Source organism: Esox lucius, chromosome 11 (assembly GCF_011004845.1).
Source record: "Esox lucius isolate fEsoLuc1 chromosome 11, fEsoLuc1.pri, whole genome shotgun sequence".
Taxonomy (NCBI): domain Eukaryota; kingdom Metazoa; phylum Chordata; class Actinopteri; order Esociformes; family Esocidae; genus Esox; species Esox lucius.
The window spans coordinates 19842567-19864013 of record NC_047579.1 but is presented as its reverse complement, the minus strand read 5'-3'; the positions used below and the strand labels follow the sequence as shown (position 1 = coordinate 19864013).

Genomic DNA, 21447 nt, shown 5'->3' with positions numbered 1-21447 from the left:
ATCATAAAAAATAAATATTAGTACACTTTATCAATGTATAACTTGGCCAAAAAAAAGGACTATTTGAAAAATAACAATACATTCATATCTTCATTAAATTGAGACACAATTACATCATTTACTTTCATTAATTCGTGGGAATGCATTTCTTAAATTAAACATGTTTACAAGGTTTTCTAATAAAAAAACGAAAGAAAAATATTAAAGAATATACAGAAAAACTTTGTGGAACCGAAAGAATCGCTCACTGGCCAAGTGTATTCGGTCTGTATTGGCGCCCTCTATGGGTTATACAACATCCAGCAGATCTCAATGAGGAACCCCTTGCCACTAGGAGGCATATTTACCATAGCAACCAGTGTTATTACTGCCCAGTTACATTAAACTACTCATTATAAAAATAATATTATATTTAGTAGGTCTATCATTTTTCTAGACGGAGTTGTTTACAGTTTAGGCAAATTCTGCAAACCAACGAGTTCAGTACTTAGAATCTTTAAGGTGCATTACATGAAGTGAGGCTACAGTTGGTATTCTAATGCAATTAATGCATTACATTAACATCAATGTGCTGTTACATGCGGGCTAACACAATAGAGCGCTAACAGAGTATATGAATACAATTTTCTGCAGGAAAAGTTATTGCTTGGAACTCCATAACTTCGTTTTGGAGTAGTGGGGGAGGGGACTAGAATACCAGGAATCGTCCTTTAAAAAAAGTATTTCTTACTGACAATCTGCCAAGAGGCCCTTACTGGAAGACCTAGGAGGCGGAGCCTCTCGACACATTATGAGGTCTACTCACTAGCGCTGCGAGATCACCAAAGAGTCGACTGGTGTACGGGCGAAGTCCAGTTCGCTGTGCAGACGAAGGGGAAAAAGAACACTGTACAATACATTGAAAATCCTTCAGGATATTGTAACAATTAGAAAAAAAATACAAGCGCTCAAGCAAACACATCTTCTCAAAGGACTGAAGCAATTGGATAAACTTTCTAAGCTCCAAGTGTAAAGAGACCGTGAAAGGTAAGAAATAAATAATTATATTTTAAATTACATTTATATTACACTATTTTCATATTATATTTTGAAAGACAATGTAACTTATCATTATTAAGTTTTACATTTTTCTCATGAAACTTTTGTGTATAAAATTACGCAACGATTCAAGGATTCCGCTCAGTCAGGTTGCCTACACTTTACTGGAATTGACCGCGGTGACTGTCTGAGCCGGAGGGCAAAGATAGAAATAACACTACTTTCCTGTAGAAGTAACACTACTTTCCTGTAAATGAGTAAACATCACGTAACCCAAAATAGTAATGCTATTTATCATCTTGCTAAACAACATGGTCATTAATCCCGTAGGCATTCGTTACACCGGGAGTTTGAGAAAGTCAGAACTCTGCTTAAATAGGACATGGTAATAGTGTTTAATTGGAGATCTGTTAGTAGTTTCATAAAAGGATATTTTTTTTATATTTTATCCTTAAGGCACTTAAGTTACTACTTATGTTTTAATCTGCTACTAAGATTCACTTCTGACTTCTGATTCTATTACATGTAGTCAAAACCTAATGTTTAGTTTAGTAGTGATAGACTCCTGAAAAGTGGCGCCTGCAATAACATAAGCCATGTCGAATCATATTACTTAGTGTGGTTATCAATGGTCCGCAAGAGGTCAAAAAATAGACGGGTTCCATGGGTTCTACTTTCTCACTATGTAAGCAGAGAAGTCTCTGCACATGATGAATTGGAATAGTTGAAATAATAACCCAAAACGTAATGCTTCCCTGAGAGTTACATGGGTCGAAGAGTATTAGATTAACCCTCATACTTAGACAATTCCACTATAAATAAACCTTTTTATTTCTGTAATTAAAATGATACAACTGGATATCCAGAGTTAATAACCTTAACACTCCATTCATATATATAACACTCCATTCATATCACACGTTTCGGGTAGTCGCTCTGAGTTTCTTCAATACCACAGATACTGATGTTGTTGCCTTTATCTTCTTCCTTCCCAGGAGTGTTCTCTATCCACCCCCCAAAAACAACACGACCTGAGCGCCTTAACCTCTCGTTACAACTCCTCTGGCTGTCTGCGTGTTGCCGAGCGCTCACCGGGCAGGACACAGGGAGACGCTGTGTACAGCGCCATGGTAACCCACAGCAAGTTTGACTCCGTCATGAGCTGCAGCCCCTTCGACGCCACCATGCGGCTGCCTCACCGTTACAAAACCTTCAGCTCCAAGGTGCAGTACCAGCTCGTCCTCACCACTGTCCACAAGCTCCAGGAGAGCGGCTTCTACTGGGGCTCCATCAGCGGCAAGGAAGCCAACGCCATGCTGGCCGCTGAGTCGGTCGGGACCTTCCTCATCCGCGACAGCTCCGACAACCGCCACTTTTTCACGCTCAGCGTCAAGACGGCTTCGGGCACCAAGAACCTGCGCATCCAGTGCGACGCCGGTTGCTTCTTTCTCCAGACGGACCCCAAAAACCTGCAGGCCGTGCCCCGATTCGACTGCGTGCTCAAGCTGGTGCACCACTACATGCCGCCCACCAAAGGGGCTTCGTCGGGGAACACGAGAGGGGGGAACGCCTCCTACTACATCGACTCCGGCGGTGAGAAGATCCCCCTCGAGCTCCTCAAGCCTTTCTCGTCCAGCCTGTCCACCTTGCAGCACCTGTGCAGGAAGACGGTCAATGGCCACCTCGATATGTCTGGCAAACGGGACCAGCTCCCCCACCCGCTCAAAGAGTTCCTGCAGGAGTACGATGCGCCCATCTAGGGCTCTCGGCTGATGTGATGTCCCCAATGGGCATGGGACTTATAAAAGGTGTTATGAAGGGACTGGGTATAGACTGTATTGCAGTGTGCCCTATTGAAAAGAGAGAAATGTGACTGCGTCTAAAAGAGACAGTTCTCCCATTATAGGTGAGCTACTATAGACAATGAGGCAGAGGGGAAGCCGGCCGTTAGAGTACGAGAGAGGAACGAGAAGGGGTTTGGTGTTGGCGCCCAGGAGTGATGTCATATTACCACGAGGAGTCGAGCTGTACCGGCCCGCAATCAGCCAGCCAGTCACATTCATTTGCCTGCCAGCCAAAAGCGGTCGGCATTTTCATCAGACTTTCCAGTCTCTCATCCATGACTGTAGAAAGAGAGACAGAGAGGGAAGAACGACTCGTCCACTGAGATTGTGAACAGGTGTGCTGCTATTGGATCAGACAATGTGTCATATCGGGCCCGAACGATTGGATCAAAGGACTACTACTCATCCTCAACCTCACTGTATGACTTACAACTTCCCCCAGAGGTCCGTTTTCTCTAGTCTATGAAGGCCCTGGAGCCAACATGCTGACCACCTTCACTCCTTCGATGACGCACAGATTCCCACTGCTGCTATCCATGAGTCTGGCCATGGCGTGGCACCGGCTGAGACACACACAAGCCTATGATAATCATTCATTTATTACAGCAGAACTGGCTGTAATAACTGGCTTTAGCTGCCTGTTGAATATTAGTCATGAACATTATGCCAGTGCCTGGAAGTATTAAACACGTCGGTCAGAAGCGCCAAGCCTTTTCCTCTCCTCTGGGAAAACTCTGATCCTCCGCCTCTGCCTTGCCAGGAAACTGCCTAGCAAACAGGAATTATAACCCTGTGTTCCAATTTTGACGTTCGGCGTCACTACCACCAACGCCACAGTTTGAGTCAATGTTTGTGTCTTTGTTTGAGGAAAAAAAGGTCAGAACTGTGAACCAAATATTGCCCAAAGTTACCGAGTGTAAACGACAAATCTGAAAGAATGGAGAAAAATGTATTTTGAGATGTGAAGTGTTGATTACATTGTTGGGAAAATAAATGTGTGTAATGATTTAGTCAGTGGCACGGGTTTTCCATATGAACAAGCCAAACCTGCCCTGATGTCTCCAATAGCTTGTTGATAGAACAACAGATGTACCACAAATACAAATGAAAAGTTGCTTTTATGCTTGAGGAAGAAGCATCACTCACACAGAGACAATGGTTTTTGAGAATGGGTTAGTCCTTAGTCCTCACTGGATAGGGAATATACCTAGATGAATGTGGTGGTATTTGTGACACAGGTTGTAGACCAGATATCGCTTGCTATTGCTATTGAATGTATTGTATTAGAATTATCAAAGGTTAATCCTATTCTATCATTTTTGTTAAAGCAAGACAATGTTTACATTAGTGACAAAGAAAATTGCAAACATGTTTTTTTTCTTATCTTTTATAAAGATATTCATAATTGTCTGGCCATCTGACTGGCTGTAGTAGAAGCTTGACAGTGTTTTGAAGAAAAATACGATTGCAGAAGCAAGAAGACCAGAAAAAAAAAACTTTGCACATATTTATATTTATAAGACATTTCAATAATTTATAATAAAAGCACTATTTTTCTATGAATTCATTTGTTGTCTGTCACAATGCTTTATGATAACTTTAGACATGAAAGTTGTAATCACTACACATCTTCCATGGACACTGAAGATGTTGCTTATATCCTCCTCCTTCCCAGGAGTGTCGCCCCCAAAAAACAAAAGAACCAGAGTGCCTTAACCTCTTGTCACGTCATTTGGCAGGAACAACACACATTCAAGATGTACTAAACAATATTAGGCACACAAAATGTGTATTATATGTTTGGAGTTGCAGTTCCAAAATCCCAATAAGGCACCACACTCAGCTTATAGCAATCTCATTAGTACAGTGATAACCTACATAAAGAAACGTAAATAGATAACCTACATAAAAAGCGATAGACAGTTAGATAACTTAATACCCCAAAAAACTTGACTTGTGAGCATTAAGTACCAGCTAGAAATGTAAGGCTCCAAGGCACATTTTTGTTTTCTATTACCAGGAATAATCCACCCCAGAGTCACAGTCATAAAACTCCCACTAAATTGGTTTAAGCGTATGTTCTGTCATTGGGTATTATCACTTTCCTCACCCCGTTATTTAACATCTAAGTGGTCTGTGCAGGAATACAGTTATATTTTCTGATCACTAGAGACAGGGCACAAACCACAATAACAGATCAGCACCCCAGATCGTCAGACCTGCCTGCAGGTGGTACTGGCACACTTATCTACAACGCATATTTTATTTACATTTCATCAAAGTATATCACCTTCAATGTCCTCAAAGGACACAGCGCACTGTGGGATGATTAACCTGATTAATGCACCTTTGAGCAAGAAACGCAAGTTGAACATGTTAATGCTTTACTCCTAAATTGGTAGTGCAGTTAGCTCTAGCAATTTTTGAAATATAAAACTTCTTCACCTCATGTACGACAGTAGTTTTTTTTTGTTCAAATCACTCAATACCAAGTAAACAATGAAAATAAAGGATTCTGTCTTTTCATTATTATTTTATACTATACAAATGTAGCCTACCGCTGTGTTAAAAACCTTTCCTGAAGAATTGCCTTTGAAGTGATTGGGAGGAATTTATCAAACCTTCAAAGTGATTACCAAGCTCCTCCCTTTACCATGGAAAGCATGTGGTAGATCCAGACTCCAGAGAATTACACTAGAAATTAAAGTGAGATCACGCCCCAGGCCACTGTTCTAGGGAAAGAGGAAGAAATTGCCTTTAAACCTTTTTGCATTGTACTGCATGAATCATCGTGTAACACTGATATCTCCACAATAATTTGTTTTTTTCAAGATAAACATATGACATATTAAGATAAACACATTTTCAACTGTCTACTAAAGACGAATCTCTACAGCATGGTCTATGTTTACGTGCAGCCTGGCCCAGGGATTTGAAGGTGACTGGAAAGGCTTGGTACTGTCCATCCTTGCTGTCTTGCCAGGTGGGCTCTCATCGTCACTGGGATGCCATCCCTTCAATGACATTCAGGGGGCGGAGTCACTGGCTTATTGTTGTCTCTCTGTTGCGCCCATTGTGCATTTGGGCTGTACTCTGCTGGCAATACTCTGCCCTAATTTCAGGGTGGTTGCAGTTGGTTGGTGTCCCTTTGGTTGATGCTTGGCAATGTGGGTGGACTGATTTCCTGCCTGTTGGGCCCTGTCTGAGGTCTCCCCCGGATAACAGTGGTAATCCTGCCTGGTAATCATGTAACAGTGTTAATCCTTGCTTCTACTTGTCCTGGGACCCTTGCTAAAGTAATCAGCATCAATGACTCCACAATTTGCCAGGATATTTTAGCCTGGTAAGACAGAAGACTGAAAAGTTCACTGCAAATAGATCTTCCAACAAGACAATGACCTCAAACATGTGTGTCAAAATCCATTCATGAATTGTTAACTGACCCAACATTTTACATTGGTAGACTGAGTTTCAGAAGCAGCGTTACACTTATAACCTATGCTCTGAACGGAAGAGGACTGCCCACGAATCAGCAAACTCCATTACCATCATCTCCAGTCCACTGATCCCCTTTCAAAAGTCAAAATAGGACCAGACCCTGTCCATGTTCAGAGAATGCAGCATTCAAAGACTTGGTCTTGATTGACCATTCATTATTTATTGCTGGTTTGTTTTCTTATCTCTTGAAATGCTTTGCTATTAGATCATAAACAAGATATATGTTCAATGATATATTACCCTTCTCTCTCTCATTCCACAAGACAGCTGAGTCAAATTACCATGAAGTTTCAGTGGCATTAAAGTCACATTACATTACATTCTAGTCACTTAGCAGACACTCTTATCCACATTTATTTAAAGCAGCAATATTAAGTTAACTGTTGTACTCAAAAATAGAATAACATGTTTTCCCCCCTCCTGCTTGGGGATATTCAAGTTTATACGTTTATATGGCACCTCCAGTGCCCATTAATTACTGGATAAGTTAGAATTTTTAATCAAACAATAGGTATGAGGGCAAATGATAGTTTTATTTGAGGGTATTTGTACACATTTCACCACTTACATATGACAGCACTTTTGCTTGTCCATGGGTCAAAAATAGGGTGGTGCATTATGGCTGGGTCTGGGTTTACTGTAATTGTTCAGTAACAAATATGGTTGCCTTGCCTTGTTACACCATTGTGACTACTTTAGGAGCCTGTGTAATAAATGAAGGTAGAAGACTGGAGAATACATTCCCTCTAGTGTTTCAGGATTCTGGTGAATAGTTCATGGTTGAGCAAGCAACATGTTAAGAACCAGAACAGCATCAGATGTGCTAAGTATGCACAGCGTGAAATCAACTGTCAACTGAGTTCACAGGCTTTATCGCAGATTGTTTATCATGAAATAGTGTGAAAAAAACGAGGTTGACACTACCAGATGACAGGTGACATTTCTGGTGGCTATTCTTGGTCTCATAAAGTTTTAAACACATGTTCATCTTCATCTCATCTGTCCACACTAACTTTTTCCAGAGCTCTGCAGAAATCTGGCTAAACCTAAAAGTAACCCCAATTTTAACACTGCAGTTTTTGTCTCCATCCAAAAATCAGATTTTCCCCATTGTTGTGACGGCCCTCTCGCTCTGCCTGCTTAACTGTTCTGTTCTGTGCAGGTTGGTGAGTGGAGCTGAGAGGGTTGTAGTAGACATTGGCTGGGGCTTATTGGGCTTACCTTCTCAGTCACTAATTAATTATGGGGCGTCCCTTCTGGAAGCATGGGTGGTTTTGAGTTGTTAGGTTTGGTTCGGTTCTTAACCTTTCTACATGTGTTTTCACCCAGTCATTCCCATCATCCACTCGCTACATTACTGGTATGCTGATGATCAAATCTCACTGGATTACGTGGACTCCCTCTTTGCCGTGACTAATGAGCCAAGGTCGGGACGTGTACACACAGATGTGGATCACACACACAAACACACAATGTAGAAGAGACCAGCATTTAAAGTGACGGACCATCTGTGGGAGAAACTCCATTTTCCCACCCCGTTCTCCAACTCCTCGAGCCGACTTCCTGAAACCACGCTGCATTTAGGGAAATCAGCTAACCTAATAGATGGTCCGTCTTGCTCTGATCCCTGCCATCGATGGGATAAAGTCAACCAAGGCACAGACGGCTTCCACTGTGATCATTTGACGGAGTGAGACAGCTACATAGACAGCTGGTCTGCTGAGGGAGTGAGACAGCTACATAGACAGCTGGTCTGCTGAGGGAGTGAGACAGCTACATAGACAGCTGGCCTGCTGAAAATCAACATTGTTTGTTAGGGAGTGAGCAGTTAGGCCAAGGTAGATAACTAACTTAGACTGGCCCTTCCTCCTCCAAACCATCCATCTCTAAGCAATACGCCTCGCAGACGTACAGTGGGGAGAACAAGTATTTGATACACTGCCGATTGTCACGGCTTCGGGGTTTGGACAAGGAGGAGCAGGAGAAGGCGTGGTGGAAGGATCTTTTTAATGGTATCCTCACGAACCAATGCAAAATAAGTATAAACAGGTGACGAAGCGTCGTACAGCTCTTAGTAGGTAGAGACAATCACACACAAAGACAGGGGGAGCAGAGGGAACATATATACCGGGGGAAACAGCGATGATGAGGAACAGGTGCACTAAACGAGACACAGGTGAAATGTATGATGAGACGGTGGTGTCAGAAGGCCGGTGACGTCGACCGCTGGGGCCCGCCCACTGCAGGGGGAGGTGAACCAGCAGAGGTCGCAGTTGTCACAGTACCCCCCCCCTGACGCGCGGCCCCAGCCGCGCGACGACGCCGGCCTCGGGGCCGACCCGGGGGGCGCGGAGCAGGGCGGTCCGGCCGACGCTGATGGAAGTCGCGGACAAGGACGGGAGCCAGGACGTCCTTCACCGGAACCCAGCTCCGCTCCTCCGGGCCGTACCCCTCCCACTCCACGAGGTACTGGAGGCCCCCCGCCCGGCGCCTCGAGTCGACGATGGAGCGGACAGAGTACGCCGGGGCCCCCTCGATGTCCAGAGGGGGAGGGGGCACCTCCCGCACCTCACACCCCTGGAGGGGACCATCCACCACCGGCCTGAGGAGAGACACATGAAACGAGGGGTTAATACGGTAGTCGGGGGGAAGGCGTAACCGATATGTTACCTCGTTGACTCTCCTCAGGACTTTAAAAGGCCCCACAAACCGCGGGGCCAGCTTCCGGCAGGGCAGGCGGAGGGGCAGGTCCCTGGACGAGAGCCAGACCCGGTCGCCCGGCCGATACACCGGGGCCTCCCCGCGGTGGCGGTCTGCGGAGGTCTTTTGACGGCGGACAGCGAGCCGGAGGCGGGATTGCACTGCCTCCCATGTGCCCGCTGCCCGCCGGAACCAGTCGTCCACCGCAGGGGTACCGGTCTGGCTCGGCGTCCACGGCGCCAGGACCGGCTGGTAGCCCAGGACGCACTGGAAAGGCGTCACTCCCGTGGAGGAGTGGTGCAGAGAATTCAGTGCGTATTCCGCCCACGGCAGAAACTCTGCCCACTCCCCCGGCCGGTCCTGGCAGTAGGACCGGAGGAACCTACCCACTTCTTGATTGACCCGTTCCACCTGCCCGTTGGACTGGGGATGGTAGCCCGAGGTCAGGCTGACCGAGATCCCCAGGTGCTGCATAAATGCCTTCCACACCCTAGACGTGAATTGGGGACCCCGGTCAGACACGATGTCCTCGGGCACCCCATAGTGCCGGAAGACGTGTGTAAACAGGGCCTCCGCGGTCTGTAGGGCAGTAGGAAGGCCGGGCAGGGGCAAGAGGCGGCAGGACTTCGAGAACCGATCCACAACGACCAGGATGGTGGTATGGCCCTGGGAAGGGGGGAGATCAGTCAAAAAATCAACAGAAAGGTGGGACCATGGTCGTTGTGGAATGGGCAAGGGGTGCAACTTGCCCACCGGTAGGTGCCGGGGTGCCTTACTCTGGGCGCACACCGAGCAGGAAGAGACGTATACCCTCGCGTCCTTGGCTAAAGTGGGCCACCAGTACTTACCGGCCAGGGCGCGCACTGTTGGCCCGATGCCAGGATGACCGGAGGAGGGAGATGTATGCGCCCAGTAGATGAGGCGGTCGCGGACAGACGCCGGCACATACGTACGGCCCTCAGGGCATGTGGGCGGAGAGGGCTCGTCGCGCTGCGCTCGGGCGATGTCCGCGTCCAGTTCCCATACCACCGGTGCCACGATGCATGACTCCGGGAGCACGGGAGCATCATCCACAGGCCTCTCCTCCGTGTCATGCTGGCGGGACAGCGCGTCAGCCCCGACGTTCTTACTCCCCGGCCTGTAAGTGAGAGTAAACACAAACCGGGTGAAGAACATAGCCCACCTTGCCTGGCGAGGGGTCAGCCTCCTCGCTGCCCGCATGTACTCCAGGTTCCGGTGGTCAGTCCAGACGAGGAAAGGGTGTTTAGCCCCCTCTAACCAGTGCCTCCACGCCGACAGAGCTCGAACCACGGCCAGCAGCTCACGATCACCGATGTCGTAGTTCCGCTCCGCCGCACTGAGCTTCTGGGAGAAGAAGGCACAGGGACGGAGCGTGTTACGACACCCCGTCCGCTGGGAGAGGATGGCACCGAGCCCACAATCGGACGCGTCCACCTCCACGATGAACTGGAGCGACGGGTCGGGATGGGCCAGGACCGGAGCGGTGGTGAAACGGTGTTTCAGTTCCACAAACGCCCGCTCCGCGTCCACGGTCCACCTCAACCGGGTCGCCCCCCCCTTCAGAAGGGAGGTGATCGGAGCCGCGACCTGGCTAAAGCCCCGGATAAACCTCCTGTAGTAATTAGAGAAGCCTAAGAAACGTTGCACGTCCTTGACCGTGGTTGGGGTCGGCCAATTACGCACGGCGTCAATGTGAGGCTCCTCCATAGCCACACCTGTGCTGGAAAAGCGATATCCCAGGAAGGACACAGACGACTGGAAAAACAGACACTTCTCGGCTTTCACGTACAGGTCATGCTCCAGCAGTCGAGCCAGCACTCTGCGCACTAACGAGACATGTTTGGCGCGGGTAGCAGTGAATATCAAGATGTCATCAATATACACTACCACTCCTTCGCACAACAAGTCCCGGAATACGTCGTTGACGAAGGACTGGAAGACTGAAGGAGCATTCATCAACCCGTACGGCATCACTAAATACTCGTAATGGCCAGATGTGGTACTAAAAGCGGTTTTCCACTCGTCTCCTTCCCGGATACGCACCAGGTTATAGGCACTCCTGAGGTCTAATTTAGTGAAAAAGCGGGCCCCGTGCATCCTCTCCACCTCCGCAGAGATCAAAGGGAGAGGGTAGCGGAACGGAATGGTGATCTTGTTCAGCGCCCGGTAATCAATGCACGGGCGCAAACCACCGTCCTTCTTTTTCACAAAAAAGAAACTCGAGGAGACCTGTGACTTGGAGGGCCTAATGTATCCCTGTTCCAACGCTTCCGTAACGTAGGCGTTCATAGTCTCCGTTTCGGTGCGGGACAGTGGATACACGTGACCCTTCGGGAGTGCGGCTCCGTCAACGAGGTCTATCGCACAATCCCCCAGCCGGTGTGGTGGCAACACAGCAGCCTTGGCTTTGGAGAAAACCGTAGCCAAGTCCCTGTATTCGGGGGGAATGGGCACGGCTGGCGCACTGTCTGGACTCTCCACCGAGGTCGAGCCAACGGAAACACCCAAACACCTACCCTGGCACTTCCGCGACCACCCCGACAGACGTCGACTAGACCAGGAGATGACGGGGTCGTGTAGGGATAACCAGGGGAAACCTAAAACTATTGGGAAAGTGGGTGAGTCGATTATGTGAAAGGATATGGTTTCACTGTGTCGGTTGTCGGTAACCAGGAGGAGGGGAACAGTGCAACTCGTGACCAGACCTGACCCTAGTGGCCGGCTGTCTAGAGCTCTCACGGGCAGGGGGGTGTCGAGGGCCTGGAGGGGTATGCGTGACCGCAGGGCAAAAGACTTATCCATGAAATTTCCGGCTGCGCCTGAGTCTACCAGCGCCTTACACCGGGAGAGCCGCGGAAAGCCGGGGAACCTAACAGGGACAGTGCACATAGAGAGGGAAGAGGTTAGTGGTGAATGTGCATGTGCTACCTGGGGTGATGCGGAAGTGCCCTGCCTGTCACCTCTTGACTCGGGGAGGGAGGTGCGGTGCGGCGTGGTTGTACGGCCTTGTTTCCTCTTGGAGGCACTCCGCACCTCTCCTCCCCTACACCTGCCCGACAGCGCAGCCGTCCCCAGGTCCATGGGGACGGCGGCGTCTGGTTGGCAGGGTGGAACGGGCGGGCCTCTTCCGGGACGTCCTCGGGCAGCTAGCAGGTTGTCGAGACGGATGGACATGTCCGCCAGTTGGTCAAAGGAGAGGGACACGTCTCGACAAGCCAGCTCCCTCCGGACGTCCTCGCGAAGGCTACACCGGTAGTGGTCGATCTGAGCCCGCTCGTTCCACCCCGATCCCGCTGCCAGGGTCCGGAACTCCAGAGCGAACTCCTGCGCCGATCTCGTCTCCTGCCGTAAGTGGAACAGTCGTTCACCCGCCTCTCTCCCTTCGTGAGGATGGTCAAACACGACTCGGAAGCGGCGGGTGAACTCGGCGTAGCTGCCCTGGGTGGGCTGCTCGATGTTCCAAACGGCGGTGGCCCACTCCAGGGCTTTCCCAGACAGGCAGGAGACGAGTGAAGAGATCTTCTGGGCTTCGGTCGGCGCAGGATGCACCGCCTGGAGCGCGATGTCCAGTTGTAGCAGGAAACCCTGGCAGCGGTCCGCCGCCCCGTCGTAGGCCCTGGGCAGCGGAATGGGCATCGCTCCCATGCTGGGCGATGCGGCTTGGGGAGGTGGAGAGACGGCCGGTGCTGCGGGGTTCCACTGGCTCAGCTCTAGGCGCTGCACCGCTTTCAACACAGTGTCCATCGCGGCGCCTAGGCTGGCCAGCAAGGTTGAATGTACTTTTACCACCTCCGCAACACCGGCCTCGCCTGTGGCTCCTTGTTGCTCCATATCCTTGTTTGTTGTCTGGGTGTGTGATTCTGTCACGGCTTCGGGGTTTGGACAAGGAGGAGCAGGAGAAGGCGTGGTGGAAGGATCTTTTTAATGGTATCCTCACGAACCAATGCAAAATAAGTATAAACAGGTGACGAAGCGTCGTACAGCTCTTAGTAGGTAGAGACAATCACACACAAAGACAGGGGGAGCAGAGGGAACATATATACCGGGGGAAACAGCGATGATGAGGAACAGGTGCACTAAACGAGACACAGGTGAAATGTATGATGAGACGGTGGTGTCAGAAGGCCGGTGACGTCGACCGCTGGGGCCCGCCCACTGCAGGGGGAGGTGAACCAGCAGAGGTCGCAGTTGTCACACCGATTTTGCAGGTTTTCCCACTAACAAAGCATGTAGAGGTCTGTCATTTATATCATAGGTACTCTTCAACTGTGAGTGATAGAATCTAAAACAAAAATCCAGAAAATCACATTGTATGATTTTTAAATAATGAATTTCCTTTTTTTGCATGACATATATCATCAAATAAGTATTTGATCACCTACCAACCAGTAAGAATTCCGGCTCTCACAGACCTGTTCGTTTTTCTTTAAGAAGCCCTCCTGTTCTCCATTCATTGCCTGTATTAACTGCACCTGTTTGAACTCGTTACCTGTATAAAAGACACCTGTCCACACACTCAATCAAACAGACTCCAACCTCTCCACAATGGCCAAGCCCAGAGAGCTGTGTAAGTTGAGGGATCAGCCCAGAACTACACGGCAGGACCTGGTCAATGACCTGAAGAGAGCTGGGACCACAGTCTCAAAGAAAACCATTAGTAACACACTATGCTGTCATGGATAAAAATCCTGCAGCGCACGCAAGTTCCCCCTGCTCAAGCCAGCGCATGTGCAGGCCCGTCTGAAGTTTCCCAATAACCATCTGGATGATCCAGAGGAGGAATGGGAGAAGGTCATGTGGTCTGATGAGACAAAAATAGAGCTTTTTGGTCTAAACTCCACAAGGATGAGTACAACCCCAAGAACACCATCCCAACTGTGAAGCATGGAGGTGGAAACATCATTCTTTGGGGATTCTTTTTTGCAAAGGGGACAGGACAATTGCACCGTATTGAGGGGAGGATGGATGGGGCCATGTATCAAGAGATCTTGGCCAACAACCTCCTTCCCTAAATAAGAGCATTGAAGATGGGTCGTGGCTGGGTCTTCCAGCATGACAACGACCCTAAACACACAGCCAGGGCAACTAAGGAGTGTCTCCGTAAGAAGCATCTCAAGGTCCTGGAGTGGCCTAGCCATTCTCCAGACCTGAACCCAGTATAAAATCTTTGGAGGGAAATGAAAGTCTGTATTGCCTAGCGACAGCCCCGAAACCTGAAGGATCTGGAGAAGGTTGGCCAAAAAAAAAAACAGCTGCAGTGTGTGCAAACCTGGTCAAGAGCTACAGGAAACGTATGATCTCTGTAATTGCAAACAAAGGTTTCCGTACCAAATATTAAGTTCTGCTTTTCTGATGTATCAAATACTTATGTCATGCAATAAAATGCAAATTAGTTATTAAAGAATCATACAATGTGATTTTCTAAATTTTTGTTTTAGATTCCGTCACTCACAGTTGAAGAGTACCTATGATAAAAATTACAGACTTCTACATGCTTTGTAAGTGGGAAAACCTGCAAAATCAGCAGTGTTTCAAATACTTGTTCTCCCCACTGTTATCTGTTATGAACCCAGTACACCTAGGTTGCATGGCCTAAAAAAAAGAAATTCTACCACACCTACGCGCCAGTTTGGAAGAAATATTAGGTAGCCAAACGAAAAATGAGCAAACTGCATCATACACCCCAGGCTGCCTTCTTGCTTGGCATGATACCACACCGCCATGTTTTCCTGGGAAAACAAAGCTTATCAAGGTATGTGGATGATGGTCGGGATTTTGAAAGATTTCAAAGAGGTTAACGGGCTGAACGTCTTTAGGTCAGCCAAAACCGCATAGTCTAAATGGATATTTCTCGAATCCATCGTGATTTTGTAATTGCAACAGGCTCACAACGTGGTTTGTCAAGTCCAGCTTTAAGATGTGTCTTTTTGTTGCTGCATACCATCTAGAAAATTGTGATTGTTTAAGGTTTAGATTGAGTGCTAACTGCTACCTATTATGTAACATTGGATGCCATGGTAAACATGTTTGGTGGCGTTGACAGTGTGCTATGGTCCGTGTCAATCGTCGTACCATTCGCAGGTGTGGTTTCCCCACTTCATTACCTGTAACACAATGTAGACCTTTACTGTTAATTAAATGAAACTGGATTGTATATTTTTCTCAGCGTGCATTAGTTTAGATAGAACTACACCACACGCAATAAGGGATATCTTCATGAAAATATTAAACTGTAAATGCATTCCTCTCATGGTTGCATCATGGCGTGATCCATGAAGTCAGCTACAGATGAGGGCCCATGGGATCAGAAGACATTTTGTATTAAATCTTGTATTAAATTTAGTCAGTTGGCAGATTATCTTATCCAGACCGACATACACAAGCAATTCTCTCACATGCCGTTACCACTGCTTCTCTATGTTGAGCACCTCATGATCCTGATGGTAAACATTGAGTAAAAGGTCTCAATGTCACTTTGGCAGTAGACCGTTTTAGAGGTTGGTTCAGGATAGAGCTTCCCAGGCCCGCCTAAATTAAGTAGACAATGGAAAGTGATGTTCACCGCACATATCTTCTAAACGTTAGATCGGGGAAAGGAGGACAAAGGGGTGAGTGAACTGTGTGGCAGTTGGACTAACCACTCGCATACAGATTGGTCATTTCAGAGCTGAGTTTATAGAAAGCTGTCGAGGTAACTGTAATGTCTGTACAGCGGTAGGAAGTAGGCGCAGATACGAAGGAGATCCAAATGAAAGAGTATTTCATTCAAAGGTAAGTACAAGCTATACTTTAACAAATTAAAGACAAGCCGGGCAGACAAAACCCATAGGCTTCCTAGGCAAACTCGAACCACAATCCATCAAAGATCTTACATAGACAGTATCCTGAGACAAACAATAACCAACTGGAAGAACAGGGCGAACTAATTACACACATTAACGTGAACAAAATAGGCAAGAAAGACAAGGACAAAGTATCACCTTAGTAGACCATGCTATAATTCTAGCTTGCACAGGGCGCTTCCACCACTTCACTAGGCTACAGTGCACACTGCCTCAGCAACAGGGTGACCGCATTTAAAACACCTAAATGCAGGACAAGCTGCAGAATTTAAGGACAACCTTCTCAACATTGTAGAGTACTATTTTGTATTGTTCAACATTTTCTTAAGATTACATGTGTGTCTGTTTTATGAAAAAAGCCTGAGGATATTTAACCAAAGAAAACATGTCACTCGACATCACCAGGGCTAAAACGTACGAAGGGTACGTGTGAGAGTATGTCCGTTTTCTTGCTAGTGTAGTAAGGCGCCCACATGTCTAAGTGGTTAGGCTACATAATCCTTTTCAATTGAACATGATCTCTCTGGTTGGAATTACATATTAGTCATAGCATTTCTATCATGTTTTAGCTTGTATGTTCTACACTCGCACAAGTATCTGATTGTCTAACAATCAAAAGGTACAAAAGGTATTTCCTCCCATTCAGCTCAAACTCAAAAGAGGGACCCTAATGAAGGTGCACTTTTTTTGTAATGGTAAATATAAATGTGCGTGGTTTTAGGTCACGTTCAGATGCCATCCCAGTATTTCTCCTTTTTCAAAATGTTTTTCTAACTAATGAACATGACCACGGTTTTCCATGACACCTATTTTAATCAGATCTTATTCTCCTACCCTTGAACTCTGTTTTCTATTCACACAATCTCCTCAGTTGTCATCAAAGAGTGCAGCCGGGAATCTAAGGCTGAGTCGAGAAAAGCACTGCGTCAGCATGTTAGAGTGCACTACTGGAGTGCTTTGGGGACACACACTTAGTGCACCACGATTCACTGCAGTGTTGTTTGCATAGCTGGGAACCTGCATTTCAAACCCCTGTTCAACCTATTTACCGTAAAGAATTCCCAGCCATAGCTGTCTCTTACCTGCTTTCAGTGCAGTTTATTGTTTTAACTCAGCCAAGGGGCCAATCTGGGGATTTAAGAGAGCTGTGCAGTCTCTGAGGTGATTTACACTGTACTGGGAGTTCTGACTATGAGTGGTAAAACAGCCCAAAGAATTATAATTATTCTCTTTAAAAGTTGTTTCACTACAAAGAAATCAGTAATAACTGCAAGTGCACAGTAAATATGTTAATACAATACACATACACACAATATAGAAACACCATACATTAAATGGTGATATTGAACGCATTAAAATTCTCTGGCCCAGAGGCCACTCTCCTACGTTGTACCCCCAAGCCAAATGGTGAATGCAAACATCACACATTTTATGTTTCATTTTACTTTGGTGCTCTCTAGGCAGCTCATCAGCCAGGGCCAGGCCTTCAGTATCTGGACAGAAGGCATCAGGCATTCAACTGTAATAGAGGAGCATTTGTCAATGAAAACAGTAGGTGAGACCGATCACCAGTGTTGCGTTCAATGCGTTCAAACTTTCTACTGAATGAATATGCTTTAGTTGCATTGGTTAAATCAAGTAAGTAAGTACACAATTTGGCCAAAAGTATGTGGACTAATGACCATCACACTTATATGAGCATGTTGGAAATCCCATTCCAAAACCATGGGCATTAATATGGAGTTGGTCCCCACTTTGCAGCTATAAGAGCCACCACTATTGTGGGGATGCTTTCGACCAAATTGTTGAGTGTCTCTGGGGGAATTTGTGTCCATTCAGCCAAAAGAGCAGGCTCTGATGTTGGACAAGAAGACCTGGCTCGCAAATGCCAGTCTAATTCATCCTGAAGGTGTTCAGTGGGGTTGAGGTCAGGACTCTGTGCAGGCCACTCAAGTTCATCCACACCAACCTCATTGAATCATGGACCCATGGGCACAGTCATGCTGGAACAGGAAAGGGCCTTCTCCAAACTGTTGCCACAAAATTGAAAGCACCCAATTGTCTAAAATGTCTGTGTATCCTGTAGAATTACGATGACTTTTCACTGGAACTAAGGGGCCTTACCCAAACCCTGAAACGCAGCCTCAGAGCAACCCTCCTTCACCAAACCTTCCAGTAGACAATATGCATTCCGGTAGGCAGCATTTTCCTGGCATCTGTCACACCAAGATTCTTCCATCCGACTGCTAGATAGTGATGTGTGATTAATCCCTCCAGAGAAAACGAGTCCAGCGGCTGTGCGCTTTTCACCACTCCAGGTGACACTTGGCATTGTGCATGTTAATGTGAGACTTGCGTACAGCTGTTCCGCCATGGAAACGCCATGGAAAGCTCCCGACACATGGGTCTGATGATGCTTCCAGTGGCAGTTTGGAGCTCCGTGGTGAGTGATGCAACAGATGATATGTGATTTATACGAGCTGTGTGATTCAGCACTCGGCGGCCCTGCTCAGAGGATTTGTGTGGTCTACCACTTCGTGGCTGGGCTCCTAGACGCTTCCACTTCACTGTAGCACTTACAGTTAACCGGGGCAGATCAAGTATGGCAAAAATTCCACAAACGGACCTTTTTCAAAGGTGGCATCCTATGACAGTGCATCATTTAAAATCTCTGAGCTCTCCAGTACAGCCCATTGTACTGCCAATGTTTGTCTTTGGAGATATCATGGCTATGTGCAGGATTTTATGCACCAGTGAGCAATGTGTGTGGCTGAAACACCTTAACTCAATAATTAGTATGGGTGTGCAGCAACAGATTATGTAATAACACTGTATTATGTAATAACGCTGCATTATGTAATAACTTGAAGAAATGTAATACATTTTCGCTTCATTATATAAAAACACACTTATTTTGTAATAATCTTGCACATTTTGTAATATACAGGTTGAACACAATATTTAATACATTTTCTCTACATTTTTTAAAGTTGAGATCTTTAAAAAAATATATATAAAAATTACATCTAGTAACTACACTGCTGTTTATTTATGAATTGTTCTTATAAATCAACTGTCTTTTCTTACAAGTAGTATATTTATGCATCCTCTGTCTTTTAAACTATAGTTGTTGATGACCTTGAATTACCACTGCATATGAACAAGAAACCAGGCAAGCCTAGTTCAGCCGGCCTGTAATAGAAAGTGTTGCCATCTAGAGATTCAAACCCGGGTAGCCCCAGTGAAAGGCTGTGTCGTTAACCACTACACCATGGAGCTGTACATCTGAGTAATTGAGAAATTGAGCAATTTCTAGAGAGACTGAAGATGAACTTTTTCCATGCCAGAAATAGTCACAATATAACCGCATACAGTTTCAATTAAGGCTTACTATAACGTAACTACTGTATGTTAAGCCAGCAAATGTGTTTGTCTATCCTGACCCAAAACACATGCACGAATGTGTACTTCAAAAATCCACCAGAAACAGTCGCAATATAACCGTAAACTGTTTTATTTCAGGCTTACTATAATGTAGATACTAATGGTTTTAGCCAGCTAAGATTTCGTCTAAACAGAATAATTCATAATGCGTACTTCGCTTTGCGTGCAAGGACTACTCAGGACCTGTAGTTCACAAGTCTGCTTCTCTAACCTCTAAACTATTTAACAAGGGGTAGTCAGTCTGTTCAGTCAGTCAGAGCTGAACCTCTTCTTAGCCGGCCCAGCTTACACGGTCCAGCAAAAATGTGCAATAAATAAAGTTATTTAATTGCCTTGGAAGAGGGAGAATAGGTTGTATTTTCTATCACGGGCCACTAGTTGAAAGGCGACATGTTGAAAGGTATGATATCGAGTGTGTCATGTTTTGGTTTAGCAGGACACCAACCGTGGAGTAGAAGGACAAAAAAAGGGTTTAATAAGGAAACTGAGGTGGGATTAAAACAAGAAAAATGTCAGGAACATGGCAGGCAGGTAGACACAGACCCAAAAAGACTCAATGACTCGACAATAACAGACAGAACTGGGCAAATAAATAGGTTGCTAACATGTGCTAAACAACAAACAGGTGAAAACAATCAGATCATAAAGGACAGACTATGTTTAAGAACAAAGGGGAAAAAAACTAATTAGGCTACATTTAGGGACAACAGCAAAAACAAACTGGAACAAAACAGAACTTTACTGTGTGAATAAAACATTATTTCTCTGCATATTGTTTTCCTTCACTCTGTTTAACGTCATAGGAATATATACACAGGAATAGTTAACATATTTTACACATTTCCATGTTTATTTACTTGTGTTCTTTTGGTAAGTTTGAGCATTTTCTGAGAAAATTAGCAATAGATTAGATTACAATCAACTTTATTGTCATTTAACAAGTAGAAGTCCATACAATGAAATGCAGTTAGCATTCCACCAGAAGTGCCAATAGATGTTCTAGAACAATGCATGTTATAGGTGGGATGTATACATGAAGCTGGGGAACAATAGTCTGTTAAAGGGGGGGAAGAAAGGTGAAAAAAGGGGAAGAAAAAATGGAATTTAAGGGCAATAATTGGACTGAGAAAATGGAGTGGAGATTTGTGATTGGCTGTATAAAATGGAATTGTGATAAATGATTGGCTTTAGAAAATGGAATTAAAAGGTGATGATTGGACATTTTTTGACATACTATCTTGACCGAGGTAGCAGTAATGCGGTCGATGTATCGGTCTGTCGTGGTGAAGAAATAGCTGAGCCCTAAGGCGAAGCTCTCGATTTACCGGTCAATCTACGTTCCTACTCTCACCTATGGTCATGAGCTTTGAGTAATGACCGAAAGGACAAGATCCCGGATACAGGCGGCCGAAATGAGCTTTCTCCGCAGAGTGGCTGGGCGATCCCTTAGAGATAGGGTGAGAAGCTCGGTCACCCGGGAGGAGCTCAGAGTAGAGCCGCTGCTCCTCCACATCGAGAGGGGTCAGCTGAGGTGGCTTGGGCATCTGTTTCGGATGCCTCTGGAACGCCTTCCTGGGAAGGTGTTCGGGTCCCGTCCCACCGGGAAGAGACCCCGGGGAAGACCTAGGACACGCTGGAGGGACTATGTCTCCCGGCTGGCCTGGGAACGCCTCGGTGTCCCCCCGGAAGAGCTGCAGGAAGTGTCTAGGGAGAGGGAAGTCTGGGCATCTCTGCTTAGACTGCTGCCCCCGCGACCCGGCCCCGGATAAGCGGTAGATGATGATGATGATATTATTTTTCAATTTCAATTTTAGTTGTAATATAATATAAACTGTGGATCCACAAACTGTGGATTGGGGAGCACTTCAACTCCAAATCTCAATGCATGTGGCAGGGCATCCAAGCTATCACAGACAGAGTTGGGGAGTAACGGATTACACGTAAAACAAAAAAACTGTAACTGCAATCCGTTACTTAAATGCCCTGTCACATGAATTGAGATTTGGAGCTGCTGAAGTGCTCCCCAATCCACAGTTTGTCGTCATGTTTAGTTATCTTGA

General features: G+C 46.3%; 1 protein-coding gene across 1 annotated transcript; it reads left to right on the top strand.

Moving 5' to 3' along the window:
* The first annotated feature begins 819 nt into the window (after nucleotides 1-819).
* Nucleotides 820-4445, top strand: socs3a (suppressor of cytokine signaling 3a). Its single transcript, XM_010874319.4, has 2 exons — nucleotides 820-1026; nucleotides 2034-4445. Exon 2 carries the CDS (start codon nucleotides 2166-2168, stop codon nucleotides 2796-2798), a length of 633 nt encoding a protein of 210 aa, XP_010872621.1. The 5' UTR covers nucleotides 820-1026; nucleotides 2034-2165; the 3' UTR covers nucleotides 2799-4445.
* Nucleotides 4446-21447: the final 17002 nt, after the last annotated feature.

Excerpts from the sequence above, each read along its gene's own strand:
- socs3a (XM_010874319.4), top strand. The coding sequence starts at position 2,166 with ATGGTAACCCACAGCAAGTTTGACTCCGTCATGAGCTGCAGCCCCTTC.